Here is a 25255-nt window from a genome sequence, read left to right as displayed (position 1 = left end):
CAAAGGGTTACTGAAGGTCATCATTAAAATCTTTTTTAGTTTTATTTTGCTTTTTGCTTGGTTTGCGATGGTTTATCTTGATTCTGATCAGTGCAGCTTATTTGCGATAAGCGGATTATAAAATAAATCCCCCGGCTAATGCTGATAATTAGGCATGAATCAAAAGACTCAAAACATTTTAAAATACCAACACGCAAAACACAAGCCAAAACAAGGCGAAGTCTGCAATGGGCGAGTGTCCCATGCGGCCGGAGCTTAACCTGGCTTCATAAGCATGAAGTGACTAGGAGTATTTCTACTTCTCCTGAATGGGATGTAAGACCATGCATCGCAAGGATAGATTGTCATAAGCGGATTATATATATTAATTTATCCCTCAAAATGTCGACAATTAGGAAAACATTTTAAATCCCTGCAGCACGTGAAGATAGGCCACAATTACGTTTTGGTAAAACGAAACTTACGCCAAGGGAAATATCAATTTCAAGGAGTTTGATAAAAATCACACTAACAGTTTTTTCAACCACTTGTCAAAAGTAAACAGGGAACTTAAACAAAACCTTGGAGATCAAGGTTAACTTTAAAAGTGTTGCCTGAAAGAATAGGCCACCTGAAAGATTTTTTGAATTGACTTGAAGTTTTGGCTGAAGATAAAACATAAATAGAGGCCAAGATACGATTCCTCATGATTCAATAGAGACTTCGAAATGTTTCTGCCTTTCCTCTAAGCTTAGATGGCTTTTTGGATAGAAAATGTGATGTACAAAAGTACGTTAAAATTTATAGAGTAGAGTATCTAAATTCGAGAATAATATCTTGTAAAAATGTATACCTCAATTCAACTTCGCCATTTGTATGTTGGTTGAAAAAGCGTTTTTTTTTTTTCGTTGATTCAGGGCGAGATAAAACTCTTAAGTTCTTCCAGGTGGCCTATTTTTCTTTTTTTATCTCAATGTCTTTTTAACACCGCAGCACGCAGCTTTTCATCAGTGGATAAAAGCTTAATGCGAGAAACACTCCACTTGAGCAAGGTTTTATCATAAAAAAAATCCGGTCGCATTGTACCAAATTTTCAAGGAGATACAATTACAGAGATCTAGATCAACTTCAACTTCCCAACTCGTCAAATCATTTCTGATTCAGTGTCTTTTACCTCATAAAATTCATTTACGCAGGAGATCAGTTACCAAAGGATATCATCACTTGTTGGAAATCTTTTTTAGTTGATCCTAATACTACAATACTCTTAACTTTACTACTGATTTAGCGGTGAAAATTGAATACTTTTGAAGCTGACCTTGGAGATTTCAAGCACTACAGCAGGTTTAATGACCATCTAAATAGCATCGCGTGTGCTGTTACTGGGCGGTAATCTTTCACTATTAAAACTAAATAAGTTCCTTTAAATGTTAGTTACGGAAATTTGGCCAGGAGCCCACTACCCTGATTTTGGTAGAATATCATAAAAGATGCTTTATTAAAAAATATATAGCTGGTTTATAATGATACCTTAGAAAGGAGCATTGTTATACAAGATAATGTTTTTCTCTTTGAATAACAAATTCAATACCACTATTTTGCTCACCAGACAGGCGGCGATTGCATGGAGAATGCGCCTTGATAAAACACAAAATTCTCAAAAAATATTTAGAGAAATATACGATTATCTGTCAGGAGAATAAACATTTCAATAGCGGAACTAAAGCATTTAACGGTGTCATAAAAGATCTGATGACAGAAACGCTTTCTATTGTGTAAATCTTTGTTTAAAAAACAAAGACCAAACCTTCTCAAAGGAACTCAAACTGATAACAGGACAGCTTTCAAAACAACCAGTTAACCAAAGGTAATCGCGAACTCGATCAAAACGCGTGTGTGGTGAAAAAGAGAATGCCTGTCAAGTACATGTTAAAGAGATCACTTCTTGCATTTCTAAGGTCAATTTCTGGCCCCAATAAATCGCCCACGTTATCGAGATTATACAGCTGTAAATAACTCTTAGCAAAGCCAGCGCCGATCTGGTGGGACTATCTGTGACAAACTGTTTCAAGGCAGTGATTTTTTTTCTCGCGCGCATAAAGGGCCATCGCACTAAATACGGTTGCAACTTGGAACCTCGCAGCGCAGGGCGAGTAAAGCTCGTTAAAAATAAATGATCGGAAATTTGATTTAGTGCATTCTTTCTTAATTTAACATCCCTGTTGTGCAAGGCCGCCTGTCAATCACCCATTGTTTTGATGTCAACCCCGCTGCGTGCAAAGAAACCTTTACTTCGCCACAACAAACCATGTATTACACAAGGAGTAGCGAGTGGCAGATCATTCATTGAAGGGCTTCTCACTACCTCGGATCCTTGGATGGACATGATACAGGACATCACATGTGAGGTACGGTAAGCCACGCAAAAGCCAGTAAGAAGCTTAATAACAGGCTTGGCATAAGTGCTTTGTTTTGTTAAACACTCTAGCGGGTTATTTTTTTTACTCGCCGTTTGTGTAAGTTTCGCGGCTACATTTCTGTCAGGTGGGTTCGATCGCCGCTTAAAAGTTCGCGCCTCTCTAAGAACCGTGCGCGCGCTTTCAAGCGTTTCTTGCTGACAAAGAGAATTAACCCTCGAGTACATATTTCAACGTAGTGTAACATCGGCGCGGCCATTGAATTGTGGCTTGAGTATTTGTTTTCCTATGCTGTTTATATGGAGCACAGGAGTCACTTGTATAAGCACCGAACTTGTTTTTCTTTCTAAAATCGCATTCTTCGCTTTTAAGAGACTCTTGTCTCCTGTGTTGCTTCAGTCCTCAAATAACAGCACCTACTTGGCGCCGATTTTCACAAACTGTTTAATATTCTTTTCATTGTGTAATTGAAATCGATTTTGTACATTCTTAAAGTACGATAACTCAACAGTTCTAAGTCTTGGGATATTATTAAAATGACAGCAGTGCTTATATAGGGTTACGGTGCACCGCCAGACTAAAAATATCTCACTTTGGGATGAGCCCTTTACTCATCCTCCGCATATTCACGAGTCTTTCACAATTTGCTTGTAGTTATGTTGCTTAGAATAATTTAAAAGGAACAGTGTGTTGCGGTTCGTGGCTTTAACACAGAGAATGTTGTGGTAAAAAACAACTCCGGGGTGAGCCAACATTACATACCGCACTGGTAGCCATTCTGTAAGTGTATCATTTACACTGGACGGGTCTTAAAACGGGTATTCTATTCATCGCTCGCGTGCCTAACGAGTTCAGAATTACTTTCATCGGCAAGAAACCATGTTTACCATACGTTTAACCCCATGAGGGGCTACGAAAGTGTCTAAACAATAGCGAGAGGCAGTACAACAGTGATTAAACGAGTCGGGAAAAATCTAATTTAAGACGAATTGGTGGCGAAACTTAACGCGATTTGATCATATCATTCGCTGGCTATCATGAGCTATTCTTGGAGATATCACAAAAACGATTATAGCCTTAAATGGGATTTCACGGCGTGCATAAGATTTTTTATCCTTCCGATTCGACTCACGATTCGAATCACCGTTTACGCGTGAAAGGACGTAATGAAAAGGCGAGATTTTAATCAGTTTTTGCGTCGAACTAACCAGTTTCATGTCTATAACGTTCAGTGACTTTTCGCATTTGTAATTGCGCCGTGTCGCTGGCGAGCCACTTGCTCAAAACAACCGCATGGAATGCTAACAATAACTACAATGAAATTACAATACCAAGGTATTATTAGTTGATAACTACGCCATATCAGCCCGTGGATACAGTCCTTATTAAACGTGCTTATATCATTAAGCACAGTTACATGGAAAAAGGTGCATTTCCGTTGGACATGAAAACGCAGAAGAGGGCGGAAGGCAGTATACTCGAAGTATTTTATTTGCGCGTGAATTAGAATATAGTTAAAGAACACTTATCGACACCTATGTTAATGGTGTTAATGAGTTGATTCTTCTTTTTAGAAAGCAGGTTTTCCTTTATTAAATCTAAGAAAAAAATCCACTTAGAAGTGAATTCACAGCCAGCTGTCGCCAATAAGAATCGTGCTCGCCCTGCACAGCTGCGCGGAAAGTTATCTAAACATTCTTTTCAACCAAGTCTCACTCCACAGCAATCTTTGTGTTACTCACTACGAGATGACATATTAGATAAGGACAATTACAAACAAACAATGCCAGCGAGACAGTGAATCTTCCATCTCGTACAACGTTTGGCGGCTTCTTGTTATTAAGAAACCCACCCCTATTAGAAAAACAATTCATTACTTATCGCACAATTAATAAAAAAATTGTAACAAAACGCACGCGTTCATCGAAAACCGAATGGTGGATTAAATTTTTGCAAACATCGCTAAGACAGATCACGCGACGTGAAATTTAAATTGCCGCTTTGGCCAAGTACATCTGTTTAAAATCGTGCTGAGATCCTCAGCGTGATCAGATGAAATTGCTAATATGTTCCGCTCTGCAACTTTCATTTTTTTAACATGTTTCGATGAAGCAATCAGTGCTTTAACCGCGCGTGGAATTCTTTTTAACTAAGGAACTGATCTGAAAGTTTGCCAGAATGGTTGAGGACCTTGGCGAAACAAAATTTGGATTCGAGCAGAGGGGCGGAGGTGTGAAAGTGTTAAATAATTTGTCGAATTACACCCCTGAATGAGCGAGTTTACACTATCAAGTTTTCTTTATATAATTTCTCAAACTCAGTTTTGTTCTTACATCAGTTTTATATTGAAAGAGAAGTTAGCTAACTCACGGTGCCTCGCGTCAATGGTTTCGCTCAGGGTAAACAAATTTCACAGTGCAGCTGCAAGCGACGGAAATAACCTTACATGCGTTTCTTTTCAAATGAAGTCAAGTGAAACGCTCCAATTTCACCCTGCACAAAAGCAGTTTTCCTCGCCCAGTAAAACACAGCTTCTTTAAAGCTTAAAACGATATACGAAGTGTGGCGATTTTATCAACTGCAGGCAGCTGTTCGATTGGGAAGATAATTACGATGGGAAGACAACAAAAGATTTCCGATGGGGTTCGTTTACGTATAGCGAGCTCTCGCCTGCCGCTTTTTACTTCTATACGAATAAACACTGTACGAAATGCCGCCGAAAGTCGCTTCACCCAAGGTTAAATGTCCATTCAGCTAAGTGTGCAGAAACAAATAGCATTGATAGACATACCAGCGACTTTAGAAATGCGATCGATTGATTTCAGAAAATCTTCACCTTCGCGACCACTTTCTGAATGTAACCAAAGCAGTTATAATGGCCGAAAATTTTTATCGCCGTCTTCGCAGACTTTATGTCTTTGTTTTTTGGTTCGATAGTGATTTTTGTAGTTATTCTCAACGCGTGAATAATATATAAAATTGACTTAGACTTTCTGAACTAATTTACCTGAACACGCCGCAAATTAAAAATCTTTTGCTCTGTAAAAACCTTTCTTCGCCGTAATTGCAGACTTTGGCCAATCAGTTGTTCTGCGGAAAAAGTACCAAGTCAGATAGGGTAGAAAAATAGATTATTTCAATTAACTTTTCCCAATTTTGCGGGGCAAAATGATGAAAACAAAGCAAGACTACAAGTTTAATTATTACAACGACCACACGAAAAACTCTAAAAAAAACAAAACTTGCGATAAATTTAATTCACGACTAGATACGATAAATTAAAATTGATATGAAGTTAAGAGTTCCCGCTCGTTTTAATAGCTCTAAGCCGGTACGAAAGGACAAGGAAAGCCCTAAACAAACGCGGCGAACGAAATAAAATCCGACAATAGAAGTTTATTTGGAAGAAAGTGAAGGCGGTTATGCCGATCATCATCTCGAGCAAACAATTGGATAAAAGCAATCTTTACAAAAGTGTTAATTGAACTATGTAAATGTATCTAGCCGGCTATAGGACATCTGGCGAGAGGAATAATTTACTCAAGATAACCCGACCCCCTCCATAACATTAACATTTTGATATCGGTCGCGCTACTGTAGTGATCGCAAACGTTTTGCTTCAAGTTAATTCTAAACCTCTGGGCCTGTGGTTGTTCTTCAAAGGAGATCGATTGAAACATTTCAAGTTAACAAGGGTTTCGAGGAAACTGCTAAAGAAAGAGGAAAAAATTATCGAGAATTGAAAAAAAAGATGAAATTCAGCAAGGTATGTAAACACTCATAACTAGTACGAATACTATTTTTAAACGCGTTCAATTTTACGCCTTTAAAATTTAATCCGATTTTAACTCTCTTAAGTGCGGGTTAAATCCTTACTGCAAAGTATTCTTGTAAAAGATGCTGGGTTTTCCTAGTACACTATGAATTTAGGGGAATTTTTCTGTTTTGACTTTCAAAGCTTGGAAACTTCAAGTAAAATTCAATGATTAATCTAACGATTTTGACAAGAGCGGAAATTGTGATCAGATTTTTTTATTTCATCTCTCAGCGTGTGAAAATATACCACAAACCATAAATACACAAAGTGAAATCCTCAGACAAATTAAACACATATATCGTATATGCGAAAAATGATAAACCTCTCGTTTGAAATCTTTATACATATATACATTTATACTTGCTATTCGCGCGCGCGAACTGCCATTTCGAGTGTTAAAATTGTTTAAATTGCGACCTGCGGCTTTTTGGAAAAACAAATCAGAAAAATTTGAGAAAACTCCAGCACAAGAAAATTAGCGTGAAAAGTATCGACAGGTCTGAGAAATTTATGAAACTTATTCAACGCGTGCGAATAAAATAGAAGTTTCAATTGAATCTAAGCGCAGGTGATAAGCAATAACGAGGTTTCTAAGTGTTGTTTTCACTGCACTATAGAAATTTCCATTCATCTGACACTTTTCAATTATGAATGTGTTAGAAAACTATATTTGCATATCAATCAAGTGTGGGACTTAAAGACCCTTTTTTGTCAAAGGAAAATGAGTGGGCTTTTCTTCGGAATAAGAGCGAAATGTTGTTTATGATAACAGAAATTTTCAGCTTCGCTATAGAGAGCTTACCCGCTAATTTAGTTTACCACGCGCGAGCGAATTCTAATCGTTAATATAAACTTTAAAACGTTTAAGGAAAAGAATTCAACAATTATCTTGCACTCACAATTAAGTTTACCTTCAATAAATCGCATCGAAAACTTTACGTATTACCTAAATGTTGAAAGTTTAAGTAATAACTTTCGAAAATGTTTATAAAAAATTTTGAAAACTAGTTAACATGAAACACTTTATTCGGATTACCGACTTATTCCATAAGACAGGAATTCCATTTATTTGTATATATTTTTTTACAAAACCAAGATTAACTTATTTAAATCAACCTGGCCTTTTTGAAAAGATATCACAACGCAGAAATTTTCCCAGGCTCGATTTGAATACAAAATGTGGCTTTCTAGGCAACGGAACAATTGTTTTTTCTTCCATGAATTGTTGTTTGCCCTTTGAATGAAGTCCCTTTATTCGCAAAACAGCGGTAGCGAGGCAGTCGCACGCAGTTAAGACAAAATATTTAATAAGCTGCACGAGTTGGCGGGTAGGGTTAATCAGGGCTGCCGGCGCTGTAATAATCGCAACAGGTACGGCACACGAGCTGGTAAAATCAAATAAATACGTTATAAGCGTGTTGGGTAAACAAGACTATTTTAAAACATACCTGCCAATTCTGTGTTCGAGCCACCACCCAGTGATATTTAAAACAAAGAGCTTCACCTCAAAGTTGGAAACACTGTTGTACAGTTTACAATTTTCCTTGCAGCCTAAACTGCAATTTAATTGCTACATTTCTGTAACACAGCAAGTACAAGGACATAATTGCGATATAATTTCCACTAGTGGCAAAATTCAAATTTACGAGCGCGGTAAAAGATTCGCGGGTATCTTTTGAGGTTTTTGCATGCGAAATATTTGGAAATTTTCCGCCCGAGGTAAAACATTAATTGTTGTACTTTCAAAAGAGCTCAGCTTCGAAACTTTGACATTGGAACGGTGCTCCGAAGTAAAAACTTCATCTCAGTAAGCTGAAGGAGTGCAACGTATTTTAAGATAGCCGATTTTTTTCAGTTCTTTTGCCGATTTAGCACAGGATGCCGGTAGCGAATAATCTGTCACAAATTGGCGTAAATCTTTCAAGGGATTTTAATTATGATTTAAAGGCGAACTATATATGTCACGCGAACTGTTTGCTTTTCTGCACAAAATGGCCACAATAACAAAAATATATTTCACGTGCCAGATTCCATTTCGATTTACTCACGCGATTTCGATTTCCGACACCCGGGGTACAGTTGACCACAAGTTTTTAAAATAACATTCTTTTACCTGCTGGGATTAACGAAGTTACTTTGTAGCACAGTTGAATATGACAGGGAATGATCACTGAAGAATGCGCGAAGTATTTCTCAAAATCTGGATTTCAGAAACACAAGGTACACTAAAATTTATAAGATTTTTTGATATCGTATAAAACTGCGGTCTAAATTATCTTGGTATAAGAACCAAAATTGTGTCTATGAACAGCAAAGTTTAAACTTGTTCTTCGAAGTGTAGCAACTTTGTGCTCAACGCAGGGGCGCTATAAAATTGCAATGTTCGTTTAAATGTCTGCCTCCTGGCAGCGAAGGCTGACACAAATCGTTGGTTTATTCTTATAATAATAAAATCGGGTTTTTAATAGTCCACGATGATCTACACTTTTCGTAATATATCTGAGCAATAATCAACAAAATGTTTCTAACTGAATAGACACAAAGAACTCGACTACGATATCCAACTGCAACTGTAGGAAAGTTAACTGCTCATGTGTGCGGCTTATCGAAAAATCTACGATTTCCTAAAAAGTTATTTAAAAGGCGCACAAAAGTTGCAGTTTAGGCAATAACGATACTACAAATATCATTTTCTACTCTTAACCATCAGAGCGGCTTTTATGTATGTCGAGACAGCGATCCGAAAAAAAACAAATAATGCTGTAGTTAGGAGGCACAAAATGAAATTCTAGTATAAAATTATTTTATCATAGGTTTTCCCAAGCCTTCATCGTTTCAAACATACAGAGGTGCACGTACCTGAATCATTTAGCACAACTTTCTGAATTATTTTAGATCTATCTGCGATAAAAATCTTAAAACGTAGACTAAACGAAATTCTGAAATCCTAAATTCTAAATTTAACGTTCAATAAAATTAAACCTGTACTAAAAATAGGGGCAGTGATAAGATCGCTCTTTATACTTAAATAATCTTTTCCACCTTCTCAATTAGCGCTATTAAGAGTGTCTTCCCGTGGGCTACCAAAATTAAATTAGCACCCCCGCGGTAAAACAGATCATAAGTTTACATTGGAACTTTAGTCGATGTATAAATTTAACTCACGCTGGCATTTTGTACAATGCAAAAATCTATTGCCCTGTAAACAAACTTTTTAAAAACTTATTTGCAAGAAGACACATGAAGTTAGGTCACAGAAACACGGTGGCTTCTTTCTGTATTAATAGGTTCGCGCGCTACGACCGCACAGTAATTGGTGTTTGTTTAGTTATCCATTGATTTTGTTTGTTTGTTTATATTTAGGTATGAATCAACTACAACATGAACGTCAGGCGGTTGAATAATGTATTTGCCATCAAGTTCCTTCTGCTACTGCTTCTCTTGAGAGTTGGTTAGTATGAGACCCTCACATGCAAAGAAACTGCCGTGCTTTGTCGGTGGGCGAGTAAAAACGTTTCATAATTTAATAGAAGTGAAAGATAGTTGCGGTTTAAACATCATCAATTCACTCAATTAAAAAGAGCGAATAGACACCATGTTCATTATTTCGCACTTCGGAATTCTTAAGATATCAACACAGTTTTTTTTTGATGCATAGCGCAATATCGATTACGAACTGCGAACTTAGGCAACGTTTTTCAAGATGTGGCATCCCTGAGTAAAGTAGAGTCTTTTCAGAGCATGTTTGCCCAACAGGTTGGCGTTTAACTTCGATTTCCGTAGCATGAAGCAACTACGAGTATTGCTACTCCTCTAGACCGGATGCTGATCAATCGTAGATTATCCCTGGCATTTGACGTCAAAGGTTAAGTCTGCGTTCGACCCCATTACGCAATCAACGCTTCAGCTTATCGCGGTTTCCGTAGCATTAAGCAAGTAGGAGTATTTCTACTCCTCTCTGAATAGCCCTGATTGGCATGTTAGCCTATCGTAGGGTTACCTTCAAGCATCAAACTCGCCGGTACCCATTAATACACCTGGGTGGAGGCATTGTGTCGGTTGGGTTTCTTGCCCGTGTGACCCCGGCCAATGCTCTAACTGCAGTTCAGCACGCTTACCATTAGGCCTTCACAATTTGATGTCGTGCTACCCTTAAATTCCACTGTTAGACATTATACTCCTGAGCTTAGAGAGGTAAATTGTCTTCACAAGAACACGGCACAACTACCGCCGCTTGGTTAGCTCAGTTGGTAGAGCGCCGGACTGATGTGCGGGAGGTCGTGGGTTCGAACCCCAGACCGGACCAACACTCAGGGTCTTAAAATAACTGAGGAAAATGTGCTCCTTTTGTAATTTCATCTGCAAATGGTTAGACATTCTAGTCTTTTCGGAAAAGGACGATAAACCGTAGGTCCCGTCTCCTGTACCTTCAGTCTTATAACAGGGGACGTTAAAGAACCCACACATTATTCGCAAAGAGTAGGGCACGAAGCTCCCGGTGTTGTGGTCTGGCCTTTGCAATTGTGTAGTAAATTACAGTATGTGTAAAGCGCATTTGAACATATATACATATGAAAAATGCGCTATATAAATGCATTATCATTATCATTAACTACCCTAGCCAGGGCTCAAATACGCCAATGCGCTAACTTAAAGATCTTCGCGCCTCTCAGCTCCTCATACATAACGTACCTCCTTTACGCCAACTTTTTTTAATTTACACCATTTACCCCCAGGTGGCACCCTAAAGCCAGTGATCCTAAGCGAGCCTCAAGACGTTACAGTATCAACGGCCAGTTTTTGGATTTCATGCATCAAGTCCCTAGGATCCTCTGTCGCATGGTATCGTAACGGCAGGCAGGTCAATACCGCGCGGTATCCGGACTTGCAAGTTTCAAGCGATGGGTCATTACATGTGAAGAATGCACGAAAAGAAAGAGATGAAGGTTCTTACTACTGTATGGTGTCCAACTGGAAAGGGGCGGTTATTAGTAGGACGGCAACTGTTAAATTTGCATGTAAGTAATTGAACTGTTACGTTATTTAAGTACTGTATGAAGATGCTGGGTGTTTTTTTTTTTGAAGACTGTCAGATCTGCAGCCGGTCTGGATGTCCCTTATTGATGGATGCATGGCTCACTCCCCCTTTAGCTCACAGAGTGAAACGGCTTGCAAACTGTATTGTCGATGTAGCTATTACGCTGTACGTGATGTGGACAAAACCGAAGTGTGTGACCCCACGTTCATATGCAACTGTTTATTAATCTGTACAAGGTGGTTCTAACTTTTAGGTCTGTGGTTAAAACTTTAGTGTGTGACCATTCAAATGACAGTTATTGAGCAGTGCTTTCATGTGGTACTGTTGCTTATGCTGTACAAGGTGGTTCTAACTTTTTGAGTCACTGGAAAAAACACTTGTGTCCTAGCCCTTTTAATATAGTTAGACCTGCTCAATAATTGACGTACACAACGTCTGTCATTTCCAGATCTTAATCCCTTCACAGTCGGCGACTGGGTGGTCGACGCGGAAGAGGGAAAGCACACCGTTATAAGCTGCAAGGCACCAGACTCTTTCCCATACCGTACAATCGAGTGGAAAAAAGATGGAAAACAGCTGCCGAGCCAGTCAGCACACCTAGCAATCAGCCAACAGAGGGACTTGCACTTTGCTTTTCTAGAGAAGGCTGATGAGGGAGTCTATGAATGCACAGTCACCAACTTGTTCATAAAGAAGAAAGTTGTCAGAACAGTTACTGTGTTTCTCACGCCAGGTAAATAAATTACATCTTTTCTGACATAATTATTCATAATTTAGATCATTACCATAATTTATAGCTTATTACCAAAATTACAAGCGTCATTTGTTCTGAATTGCATCATTAGCATAATTACAGAGCTGACATTTTATTGTTCTGATTACACTATTAGCATAATTTATACCTCGTTAGCATAGCTACAAATAGATCATAATCTAAGTTTGCATGATAAGCATAATGTATATCTTATTATCACCCAATGTCCATGATTGAACAGAGACTTGCAGGACTGCATCAAATGATGGTTTGTTATAATACCTTCATCTCAGGTACAGCTCCATTGAACAAACCACCAAGAGTAGCTGATGATTTCAGTGTACCAAAGACGGCCTTAAAGGGAGAGAAATTTGTTCTGGAGTGTATTGTTTATGGAAAGTAAGTACCATCACATCAGCTTTGATGTAAGTGTTTTAAATTAAGCATTGAAATTAGCATTAACAGTGACAGAAGTAGTGGAAGACGAAGGAACGGCAGCATCAACAACCCACAGAAAAAGAATCAGTAGCAAAAGCATCAATGGTAGCAGTGGACGCAACAGCAATAGTAGCATAGTCACAGAAGAGATAGTAGAAGAAGTAGCAGTAGCAGTAGCAGCAGCAGCAGCAACAGTAGCAGCAGTAGTAGTAGCATCGAGCAGCTAGCAGTAGTACTGTACATTAGTAGTAAAACAGCAGTAGCTGAGCAGTGGAAGTAGTAGCAGAAGCAGTTGCAGTAGCAGCAGGAGTAGCAGTAGCAGTAGCAGAAGAAGTAGCAGTAGCAGTAGTAGCAATAGCAGTAGCATTGAGCAGCTAGCAGTGGTACAATACACTACAGCAGTAGTACAACAGCAGCAGCTGAGCGGTGGTTGTAGTAGCATAAGTAGTTGTAGTAGAAGTAGTAGTAGCAGTAGCAGTAGTAGTAGCAGTAGCAGTAGCAGTAGCAGTAGCAGTAGCAGTAGCAGTAGCAGCAGCAGCAGCAGTAGCAGTAACAGTAACAGTAGCAGTAGCAGTAGCAGTAACAGTGGCAGTGGCAGTAGCAGCAGATAGTAGCAGCAGCTCTAGCGAAGGCTCAACAATACTGTTTTGTTTTATAATTCAGACAAGTTCCCAAAATCACCCTGAGGAAGAAAGGACTACACACAACATTAGGAAAAACAACTGGGAATATCAACAGACTGGTGATGAACAGCTTTGGCCCAGATGATGCAGGGAAGTACAAGTGCAAGGCGAGCGACCGGTCAGGACAGTCAGACACAAAATCCACAATTATTACAATGGAAGGTACAACGTCGTTCTGTGATTAAGTGACAGCGTATAGGTTAAGTCTGTGTTAAAACATAGTGACCCATTAGAATGGCGCTTATCTCTGGTTTCCATAGCATTAAGCGACTAGGTGTAATTTTACTCCCACTCTTAATGGGATTCTAGTCTTTTGCAGGATTCCCCCCTCCCCCACAACATTTAATTTGCCAGTACGTTTTTATAATTCACCAGTGGGGTGAGAGAGGCGCTGTGAGTAAGGTCTCTTGTGCAAGAACACAATGTAGTGACCCCTGCCAGGTTTCACACCTGGATCATTTGATATGAAGTCCAGTGCACTAACTATTAGGCCACTGCGCATCCCAGGAGTATAAATGGATACTCATGAATTGTTGGGATGCCTGACAAATCTACAATAATCCAGAGGAATAATTAATACTTCTCGCCAATTCACACTAAATAAGAAAACCAGTACTAATGCGCCTTGCAGCTTATACGTGAACGTCTTCTTTCCTACGGATAAGAACAAACTTCACCCACTGTGCAGATCTTCTCAAATAACATTTAAAGTGATCTGTTTTTCTACAGCTAAACCAGAGTGGATCCTAAAACCACAGGACACCACAGCAGGATCGAACACCACAGTCACCCTACCATGTATTGGCTATGGAATACCACGCCCTACATACACATGGTTCTTGAATGGCAAACCTCTCATATGGACAAACAGGCACAATATTACTGGTGGAAATTTGACAATTAAAGACTTGACACGTCAGGATAGTGGCATGTACCAGTGTTTTGTTAACAACAAACATGGCCAATTACATGCTGATATTGAGCTTACTGTTTCAGGTAAAATGTCAAATAGTTCAAGAAAGCTGTGAATATCGTTCTTAATTTTTTGTGTTTTGCGTAAACAGCAATCTGCAAGCCTTATGAATGACTGACTATGACTGACAGACTGACTGACTGATGGACACCGACAGAAGAACAGACAGACAGACAGTCTAATTGAATGACTGTTTGACTGATGGACAGACTGAATGACACAGTGATTGACTGATGGATGGACGAATGGATGGATTAATTGGTTGATTGAGCAATAGATGTTATTGATTGAGTGGCTGACTTTAGGGAAATAAATGAACTGGCTCAGAAAGTGTGTATATACATATTCAAAATGGCACTGAATGTCAATGCTTAATGAGAGCAAAATGACTTAACAATTTCCAAACATACAGAGCAGTGATAAAGAAAGTACCTTTTAGCTATTAGACACTAGCAAATGATCAGTTTCTTCCCTTCTATTTCACCAGAAATTCCTGCTGGATTTGGGCCAGGCAGTAAAGCACCAGAGCCCAATACAAATGCTCTCATCCACACAAGTGTCGAACTAGCATGTAACCCAACAGGAGAACCAAAGCCTGTCATTCGGTGGCTGTTTAATGGTCTGATGTACCTCAAAAGTACAGGAAAATTTCAGATTTTATCAAATGGAAATTTGAGAATCAGTAATGTTACCAAAGCCGACACTGGATATTACATCTGCGAGGCTTCCAACAGACTAGGCAAAGCCACAAGAAAGGGACATCTCAACGTTCTTGGTAAGGTCTAATTTTGTTTGTTTTGCTTTAGTTCTGCTTCAAACATAAATTATTGTGGGTGTATCAAGAATTCAGATATCCATATCCCCCACGCATCTTTCGCTTCTTTTCCCAATTTATATTCAAAATTATGTCAGTGTGGTGTAAAGTGTTTTTTTTTTTTTTTGCAAAGTTCTGACGTTACGTATGGTCTTCCAATTCCCAGCATATTCATTAACATAACCAATTTTCTTGCTCTACTGAAAAGCCATTTATTACGGCTTTCAGTTATCCCTTCCCACCTTAGCAATAACGCTAATATGATGTTGAGCTTTAGGGTAAAAGGGATAATAATTTTGAATTTCCGGCCACTGACTCTAACTTAAATTTTCCCCGCTCTAATTTAACCAATTGTCTGTTGTTTTATTCTAGAATACATCATCTTCACCAGCAACATGAATAGATCCACTTCAGTTGTCCTTGGCAAAAACATCAGGATCATGTGTGGTGTTAAAACAATTAGTGGAATAGAGATCACATTTCAATGGACAAAATACATTGTTCCAGTTGTGTCCAGCCCTCGTGTTAAAATCACGAGAACTGACAGCACTGACCGATTGTCATATACAAGCGACATGAGAGGCTACTTAAAGATCACAGGAGCTCAATACACTGATGCAGGGCTCTACACATGCCAGATAGTGGGAAATAAAAAGATCATCGCTTCTAAGAATGTCTTGCTGATAGTTAAAGGTAAAACAAATTATGTGCAATTTTGTTGTTGATCAATATTCTGACACCATAATTAAAAACACTGGGTGTATGTAAAGTGGAGTTCCATCGTGCCCCTAGCCCCCAAAACAATAGCAACTGCTACACTAGAGGACTAGTAGAACGTGGTTGTGAGAGCTTTTATCAGCTACAACAAGGTTATGAGAGCTACTACTGTGCTTGCGGCACGAACAAGCATGAGGATCAAAATGCAATGCGCTTGTGCAATGTGCTTGTGAAATAAGAGCTGTTATCCTTGCCCTTGTGCTTGCATCATTAGTGAAAACCAGGCTTCAGCCAATAGTTTACTTTTGATTAGCAATATCTGTTCACTGACATCATCTTTATACTTTAATGCACAGACAGTAGCATAATTCCTAGTGGCTTCAAGCTATGGAAAAGTAATAAGCTCTAGATGTGTTGATACCTAGTGAACTTGTGAGTAGAATTCAATTTTTTCCTATCTATGCCAGGTCCTCCAGATCCACCAACAAATGTGAACACCAACCATGGAAACACAAGAGGTGAATTTGTCAATGTTACATGGACCCTGGGAAAGTCAAACAAAAGCCCAATAAAGAAAGTCATCATTGAGCACACCACACAGTTTGCTCCCACAGCATGGAAAGTGATTGCCGAGGAAACTGAGCCCGAGAAAGGCTGGACACAAATTGCCCTGTCTCCATGGGTACACTATACGTTCCGTGTTGTTGCTGTCAATGTTGTTGGCAACAGTATACCAAGTGCTCCATCCCCTAGTTTCCAAGCACCTGCTGCAGGTTAGTATTTGCAATAGACCTTTGAATACTTTTATCACCTGAAAAATAGATTTTCTCAGACATTGAATGCATCTTTTCGTGCATGTGTTTTACCTTGTACTGCTCAATAGCTTTCATTTGAATGGTCACACATGGTTTCATTCACAGACTTTAAAGTTAGAACCACCTTGTACAGCGTAATAAACAGTACCACATGAAAGTACTGCTCAGTAGCTTTCATTTGAATTGTCACACACTAGGGTTTCATTCACATACTTTAAAGTTAGAACCACCTTGTACAGCGTAATAAACAGTACCACATGAAAGTACTGCTCAGTAGCTTTCATTTCAATTGTCACACACTAGGGTTTCATTCACAGACTTTTAAGTTAGAACCACCTTGTACAGCGTAATAAACAGTACCACATGAAAGTATTGCTCAGTAGCTTGCATTTGAATGGTCACACATGGTTTCATTCACATACTTTAAAGTTAGAACCACCTTGTACAGCGTAATAAACAGTACCACATGAAAGTACTGCTCAGTAGCTTTCATTTCAATTGTCACACACTAGGGTTTCATTCACAGACTTTTAAGTTAGAACCACCTTGTACAGCGTAATAAACAGTACCACATGAAAGTACTGCTCAGTAGCTTTCATTTCAATTGTCACACACTAGGGTTTCATTCACAGACTTTTAAGTTAGAACCACCTTGTACAGCGTAATAAACAGTACCACATGAAAGTATTGCTCAGTAGCTTGCATTTGAATGGTCACACATGGTTTCATTCACAGACTTTAAAGTTAGAACCACCTTGTACAGCGTACTACAGTACTACAAAAAAATATTGCTCAATAGCTTTGAAAGTACTGCTCAAAATATTTCATTTGAATGAGCATTTACCATTGTCAGTGGTCAACCATTGCCAGTGGATTTCAGCACAAACCCACTGCTACTAGAGAGTGATTTATAACTTCTTTTTATGCTGGACCTTACAGAGACTGTAAATATGCAATATATAGTCATTGATTTCTTCAGTTCTCATATTTTACAATTATGTCATCACTGTTTACAGCTCCTAGCAAATATCCTAGCAATCTGAGAGGTGTAGGAACATCCCCCTCTACACTGAAGATCACATGGCAGCCCCTCCCACCCATCGACCACAGTGGTCCTGGTTTTTACTACGTTGTCTATCACCAAAGGGCCGACAGCAAGGGGCAGCTGTTTCGGAATGAAGTTAAAAATGCCTCGTCTTTGGATGTGTATGGTGCAGATTACTATGTAAAGTATATGATCCAGATACAAGCTGCTAATGACATTGGATTTGGACCTAAAAGCCCAGTTGTTTTTGGTTATTCTGGGGAAAAAAGTGAGTAAAGTTCACAGTAGAGTTTCTTCTATCTAATATTATATCAAAGCATGAACAGGTGCAACACACTGAAATGTGTACCTTGTTGACACTGAGCTTGAAACAAAATGTATATGGTCATTTGTGCCATTGTACATCGTGCATTTATAAAGTTTGTGATTTTAAAACTGCAAAGGTATGTGTTATATATACCCAGAGAGACAGAGGACAGTGGAAGGGTTCTGCCATTGGTTTATGCTCTGACATGGAGGGAAGAGGCCAAAGTTAGCGTGCAAAATGTTATGTCTTAACTATTTTTTCCCTTTTAACTGACTAGCTGTCTGCAGTGTCAGTGTTATTTTGGTTATACATAATTTGCAGGTGAGGACGAATGTTGCAATTTCTCAAAGACACTGGCATAATGGAGATGAGATCTCAATCAGTATCAGCCCATAAAAAGGTTTGCCTTAAAGGTAACTAAACCTCTCACTTATTTTGTCTTTACAGTACCCGTGGGATCTCCAAGGGATCTTGATGTCCGTATCACATCACCAACATCAGCTTATGCAACATGGACTGGAGTCCCAGATACAAGAGAGGCAGTACGTGGCAAACTGTTAGGATACAAGGTATTGAAAGTTTGACATCATTTATCACTAGTCGTATACTGAATAAATGCCCAGGAGGTCTAATGTAGACAAGCTTCTACAAAGCTATTGTAGCTTCTATATCAAAGAAGCTTAAGGTCTTTGTGTTAAACACGTAAAATTATGTGCATTCTATATAGGCCTGTAAGTAACGATTTCAAGGCATTTTTTTAAAATAATTATTAACTGGTAAAAAATGCAAAACTTCACACCCAAGGACTTTAAAACAAACTTTTAAAAGTTACATGGCACAAAGATCATTAAGTGACTAATTTAGCTTCTCCCCTTTTATTTCAGGTGTATTTCTGGAAATCTCCAGGTGGCCAAACACCCCCGCCTCAAGCAGAATACAAGGCAACAATTGATACATCTACCACTTTACATCTACAAGCTTACACATCCTACAGATTTCAAGTCGTTGCTTATAACAGTGTGGGTGATGGTCCGGCTAGTAATGTTGTGGGACCCTTGACCACACCTGAATCAAGTAAGCCTTCTATGTGTGTTTTGAACTTATAAAATAGTTTAAGTATCCAACTACTGTAGCTAGTCAATATGACTATAAGCTTATGTAAAGCAATGTCATGCAAATAAACTGGTTGGTAAATATCTACCCAAGGGCATCTTGAAAAGGACAAAGCTGATTATTAATTTTCTTGCAAAAATTTAACCCTTGATTATGACTTCGTGCAAGATCTAATCTGCCCTGAATAATCAGCCATTTCGGTTGAATACACAACTTGCACTTATCAGATAAATATGACTTTATGTATTTTGTTTTTAACTTCTTTGTGAGCAATCTTTTCGATGCATAATTAAAGTAAACTTTTAACTATATTCACACTTGCACAGAATTTAATGGCACTACCAATAATCGCACAAGATTATGCAGCAGGGCAAAAGGACAAAGGTTTCTTTGTCCAGGAACTTGTTAGTACACAATAGTCTTTTTAATTCAGTATGTTGTAAATTGAATGTTTGCTAGCTTTTCTCTTTATATTATCATGTATGTTCTCAGAGGTATTTATATGTGCAAATGGTGTTAATAAACAACACCTTTTATTTAGTAGAGCTTGGTGAATTGGTGAATGTTTCCAAATTCAGAGTGAAACCAAGATCAACTACCCTAGCATTTTGATCCAACATTGCTGGGTCTAATGTTTCAACATGTTGAGGCCACATCATGAATGCGACATTTTGCAACATGTTAGACTGTTCAACATGACATTTCAAATGTTGCATCATGTCATGCTGGCAAAAAGTGTGACTTCAGTCACACTTCCATCCAACATGCTCCACCAAGGTGGTGCCGAAAATTGGCTCCAACTTTAGAGTCTCAGTATATTGGATCAAATGCTTGGACCCACCTCATTAAAATATGATGTTGTTTTCCTTGTTACTTGCAGTCCCAGAAAGACCACGTGGACTTGCCCTTATTGTACAAAACAAGTCATACGTTGCACTTCAATGGAGTCCTCCAGAAAAAACTAACGGCATCATCACTGACTACCAAGTTTCTGCCCTGAAACTACCAGAAATGGGGAAGGTGATGAAATGGCAAACAAACGACAGTACCACTGAATTAAGAATACCCCAGCTCGACACGCAGGCCACCTACAAAATTTCAGTGCTGGCAATGAATAGAATCGGCAAAGGTCCGCCGGCAATGGCAACTTTTGATCTAGCAGCAGGTTAGTATCACAGTTAAGTGATTTATAATATGTATTTCCATAAATAATTGTCCATACCTCCCTCCGCGAAAGGCCGCCCGGCCCCCCGGCCCCCACCCCCTCTGAAAATTCCAATTAAGCTTCATATTTCCTTCAAAGTTTTAAGTCTCTAAGACACCCCCACTCCCAGGAATTTCCAATCCCTTCTGTAAGAGTAGGGATATTTTCTGGAACCACACAATATATGATGTCAATAATTAACAGGTCATTAGCTCTTGGCCTTTTTAACATAGCTGATAGCTGATATAGAGACATGGCAAAAAGTCCTTCAAACAACATACATCTCACAGAATGTTACCAGTAGTCAAATAGACTTTTCCCAAATTATGCTATGAAGCCCCGAACAATGGTTTCAAGTCAAGGCTGGGATGCCCAATTTTCATATATTTACTGTATTTTTGTCCACCCAAGCCTCAACATGAAACCATTGTTTATGGGCATTCAACCATAATTTATGTGGGAAAAGTCTACTTCACAGATCTCACCACTCCAATGTTTTTTTGTGATTGCATATAAAAAAAATATTTATCTTACTGTCTCACAGTTTACTATTTGCCACACCTATATATAAAACAGTCAGAGCTGTTGTCAGAAACTAAAATCAAGATATTGTACATGTATATTAAAAATTATATCTTCTCTTTATAGCACCTCGAAGTTCACCCCATAATGTGACAGCAGGGTTTCATGACATGAACCAGGAAGTGCTATTAACATGGAAAAGTTCACTGACAGATATTGAAGGATTCCGGGTGGGTACAACAAAGTTAGCATTGACAATAAAGTAAACAATAGACCCTGGCCCCTCCACAGTTTCTCGAAACGTCTTGACTTAGGGTGGAGAGGAAGGCAAACCATCTACAAAAACTACATTCCAAAAGTATGGAGTATTGATCAAATTTGAACCGCTGTAACTCCATACAAATTTGTCAGGTTTTAAAAGTTCAAATAGGTGAGGCAGCCCTTTTTGCACCAATAAGCTGGGATGGGGGAGGGGGTGAGCGAGAGGGGGTGACCCCACCCCTAGATCCACCACTACATGTGATTGTCAGTTTAATTTATAGATTCTGATCAAGAGTTGTCTACATCCGTTAACAGCCCATGATTTTTTCTTTCAGATATTTTACTGGAGTACTAAAGAAGACATGCAAACTGTTGATGTTGCCAAATTGAAAAGAAGAAAACAAATATCAATAATTGGTCAGGATGCTAAGAAGGTTTATCATTTTCAGTTGGCAGCCTTCAAAGTAATTCATGGAGGGCACTATATTCTTGGTCCTAAATCCAAGCGAGTTAGTGCAGGAAAAGGTCAGTTACATTAATTGAAAACAGAATTTCAAATTGGGCTATTGCATAAAATTTTTGCTCCCGACCTGTTGAGGAACAGTGGAATTCTTCGGGGGTAAGGGCAAAAACCTGTGGATTTCCTTGGGTAAGACAAAAATATAGGGGATTTCTTCAGGGGGAATGGGTGAAAAGTTATGGAATTCTTAGGAGTAATAACGTGTTTCTAGTGGAATTCGTGAGGGTTTAGCACATTTGCAAAGAATTTTATTGGGGTATAAGGCATTTTAGACGTTTTTAACGGATTTCTTTGGGGGTAAGAATAAAAGGCCTGAAAAGACCAGTCCTCAACAGGGGGGGGGGGGGGGGTGCGGATATGATATTAAATGCAATAGCCCAATATCTGTGTATTTATCAATGTGCAATGCAGACCTTGCAGGCTCTTGCAAGATTTTTGTACAACCACGTACTTAGGTTATGCATAAAAACTTGTAACTCGTTCTATTCATGACTGTCGTTCGTATGCGTGGAAGAATTTGAATGTAAAATAAGAATGGGGCTATAAAGAAATCTTTCCAGACTTTTTGAAGTGTTAAGCCTGGTTCACACTAACGACATAACGACATAACGGCAAGGTCACGCAAATGCAAAAAGCACCTCACATTGATGTTTTATGTCACCAATGTGAACAACATAACATAACGACATAGTTGGAACATAATGACATAAACATAACGACATAAGGAAAGAACTGAACTTTTCTTTATGTCGTTATGTCCATGTCGTTATGTCGTTATGTCGCTAGTGTGAACCAGGCCTTATTCGCGTCCCCATAATTGAGAGCTAACCGTAAACTGGAGCACGTTTCTCGAAGGTCCGGGAAAGCCATAACAAAATCTAAAACCTTTTTAAACGATTACATGTACACGGCCGTTTTATTCACCTGTTTTTAATATGAACAGTGGTTCCCTTCATTCAAAGTTTCAGTCCTATACACTTCTCTGTTTTTAAGATACAGAGAACTAAAACTTGCTTTCCTTCGAGAAATGGGCCACTGCACTCAAAAAGGCTAACCGGAGTGCAAGGTCTGCATTTGTCGCACGACGCGTTATAAACCCAATTTCGAACGAACGTTCTCTAAAAAGCAAAGCTCGAATAACAATAACAACTACGCATATCACAAAAGTCGCGTAAGACTTCTTAAAACTGTAGAAATGGCATAAAAACAACGGAATTTTACTCACCTGAATAATTGAAAATCCCTCCACGCTGCACCTCGCATAGAACCTAGTCCCCTGCTCCTCACCGCTAAGAACGCCTGGCTGAAATCGTAAGAAACGAAGGGAGTGGCGTGGGGGAACCGAGAAGCGTATGGGGTCAAATGGCATCCGCTCCACAGGCAGATCACTGTCTTGTTTCTCCTTACAATTTCGATGAAATGTCGAGTAAACAGGTGATGAGAATATAGGAATATAAGAAATCATCAACTAGCGGTCGCCTGAAATTTGAGTCGTCTCTTGCCCTCGAAAGATATGACATGACAACCATCGCCATCTGATCATGAATGACTTGATATTAATTTTATTTTGTTTTTTTTTTTACAGTTCAAGTGCGAGCAAGAAAAACAAAGTCGTCAGGAAGTGTCTTTGATAGTCCCAGTACTTTGCTTCTGTGTTCACAGCTTGTGTTCTTCATGAGCCTGCAATGGTTACAGGCCAGATAACACGGGGATGGAGAAAAAATTGTCGTTACATATAACGTGATCCCTTGAAAATCTCTGTTGAGATCGAGGAATGTGATAACAACTGCCAAATCCAAGGAATGGAGGAAGAATTGGCTTTAGACAGCGCCGGCAGCTTAATTCGGAAGACTCCCGAGAAAATGCTTAACGTTTCTAACTACCAAGTGACCCAGGCTAAATAACACAAATTTTTAGCCTTAAAGGTGTGACAATGTTAACAGTATTTTAAAGACAAGGGAAAATATTTCAGAGTCAAGGAACAAGAACATCGATTCTGGTATCATATGTTCCTGAGCACAAATGGAGGAAGAACAGTTATTTAACTTGCTACAAATACATTGAGTACATAGTTACCAATGACAATTTAATATATTTACTTCCAAGAAGTGGAGAACCGTTAGCTCCCGTGAAGTAACACGTTATTGTTCAATTTCAGTTAACAAGAATAGTTGAATATTTTAATATTTAAATTAATTACAATATAAAGCAAACTGCCAACGTCTGTAATGATATGATAAATGTAATGTTCCGATCATTTTTAAACTCTTATAATGGCTCAAACCAGTTACCCTGAGCCCCTCCAGTCGGCGCTCCCTAACTCTGAGGTACGATGACCCCTGGGGGTCGGGCCAACTTTTTTCCAGATAGTAAATTTGCGTATTTTGTGACTCGCCTATCAGGGTAACCTGCGATCAGGCGTTGCAAAAAAGAACACCTGATCGCAGGTTACTTTCAAGGAGAAAACTGAGACAGGCATGCACGAAACTGGGAGGGTCTAATTTTGTTGGCAGAGGATGAATAAGGCCCCAAAATATCCACCAAACGGATGTTACGTGGCTTAAAATTGATCGGTGCATTCTGTCTGGGCTTCAGATAACAGATAATATGTTAACTTATAACAGGAGCCCAGTAATAAGCTCCTGCTTATAACTAAGGCTCGACAGCAACAATCCAGCGATTTCTCGTCATTTATGATAATTAAAGTCATTTTGATCTAACTACTTTAAAGTATATGGTTCTGAATTTATGAGCCAGATAAAAGATGTAATATATACGAAAATTCGTGAGTTTTATGAAGTCATTATTCACGAAGATGTGGTTTGCTAAGCACGCGCTTTTAAAATGAAAAAGATACTAAAAAGATTACTGAATTTGTCCGATGCAGAATAATTATCATAATTTTGGGTTTTGGCCAAAATATGCCGGTTTATATAAAAGGCGTGTAAACACGAGTTGAATAGAGATTTAATAGGCATTTTTGGTTGAAATAACGCATGTGTTCACACCCTACTTTTTAAACTAGATTAAAAAAAATAGCCCTAGCAATTTATTCTTTTCTGTTCAGCCACCTATTAAATAGGAAGCAAGTGTGAAGACAAACAGCTTCTTTTAATTGCGTGGCAGCGACGTTCATTTAATTTAAGTGCAGTCACACTGGTTGTGTTGTCTAGTTTGATTAACCTGTAATTAGAAACACACAGAACTTGTTTGCTTTACAAGACTGAGGTTGTTATAAAATGCTCAATGTTTAGTTCACCGTTGTTTTTACAAATTTCTATAGCTGATTTATCTTCTTCAATGCTGTTGTTTGGGATGTCACGCAACCTTTCTCATCCTGAGTGCCTTGCGTGACAGCCTAAATAAAAGCTGCGAAGTAGATGGCTAAGGACACAAAATTTGTCTAACTACAAATAAACTTGCAAGTTTTTATTAAAGAGCGATACTGGCTGGATTTCCTTTAACCAAATTTATGTGGGACAGGTAATCTGTAATGGGATAGCATCCGATCCAGGGGGGGGGGGGGAATCACAATTCCATCAACCTAGTACCGAGCGTCTCTCTTTTTCTGCCAATTAAAGCAAAAGCGGAACAAGATGGAGTGGGAACGAGTTTATGGCTAAGGCCCCGTCCACGCTGACCCGGGTAAATTTGAAAACGCATCTTTTTTCCCCGGTTAGGCCAACTGTTCACACTGAACCGGCGTTCTCGGTCACCAAAAACAGGAATTTTCAAAAACGCTCTCCAAAGTTAAAGTGAGTGGCAAAGTGAGTAAATTTGAAAACGCCGGCTAGGTGGTGTAGTGTGGACGGCGAAAACGGGACTATTTGAAAACGCT

General features: G+C 38.9%; 2 protein-coding genes and 1 non-coding gene across 6 annotated transcripts in view; 2 read left to right on the top strand and 1 right to left on the bottom strand.

Annotated features, from left to right (window-relative positions):
* LOC144628649 (uncharacterized) overlaps positions 1–22671 on the bottom strand; it is a 90394-nt gene extending 67723 nt beyond the window's left edge. For 2 of the 3 annotated variants that reach the window (XR_013566277.1, XR_013566276.1), the window contains exons 1-2: positions 22643–22671; positions 19752–19912 (exon numbers count right to left, since the gene is read on the bottom strand). The gene's annotated coding sequence lies outside the window, so the exon portion shown is untranslated. Of the gene's footprint in view, positions 1–16333; positions 16442–19751; positions 19913–22642 lie in introns of those variants that run through there. The other variant, XR_013566278.1, reaches the window with a different exon arrangement.
* LOC144628586 (contactin-4-like) lies at positions 1686–24830 on the top strand. 2 transcript variants are annotated; one of them, XM_078486698.1, is made up of 17 exons: positions 1686–2387; positions 9577–9664; positions 10950–11231; positions 11700–11984; positions 12299–12404; positions 13107–13288; positions 13856–14122; positions 14587–14874; positions 15286–15606; positions 16098–16403; positions 17462–17758; positions 18245–18366; positions 18682–18871; positions 19791–20075; positions 20763–20866; positions 21233–21422; positions 23003–24830. In XM_078486698.1, exons 2-17 carry the CDS (start codon positions 9595–9597, stop codon positions 23119–23121), a joined length of 3414 nt encoding a protein of 1137 aa, XP_078342824.1. In that variant the 5' UTR covers positions 1686–2387; positions 9577–9594; the 3' UTR covers positions 23122–24830. The 2 variants fall into 2 exon arrangements, with proteins under 2 accessions (XP_078342824.1, XP_078342825.1); XM_078486699.1 differs by lacking the exon at positions 1686–2387 and adding an exon at positions 5759–6162.
* Positions 10446–10518, top strand: Trnai-gau (transfer RNA isoleucine (anticodon GAU)). Its single transcript has one exon. It is a non-coding gene; the product is annotated as a tRNA-Ile (tRNA).
* Positions 24831–25255: the final 425 nt, after the last annotated feature.

The sequence above is a fragment of the Oculina patagonica genome, chromosome 10 (genome assembly GCF_052425735.1).
Source record: "Oculina patagonica isolate OP01 chromosome 10, crgOcupat, whole genome shotgun sequence".
Classification (NCBI taxonomy): Eukaryota; Metazoa; Cnidaria; class Anthozoa; order Scleractinia; family Oculinidae; genus Oculina; species Oculina patagonica.
Note: the sequence above shows the minus strand (reverse complement) of the source record. Positions and strands in the feature narration are given on the sequence as shown.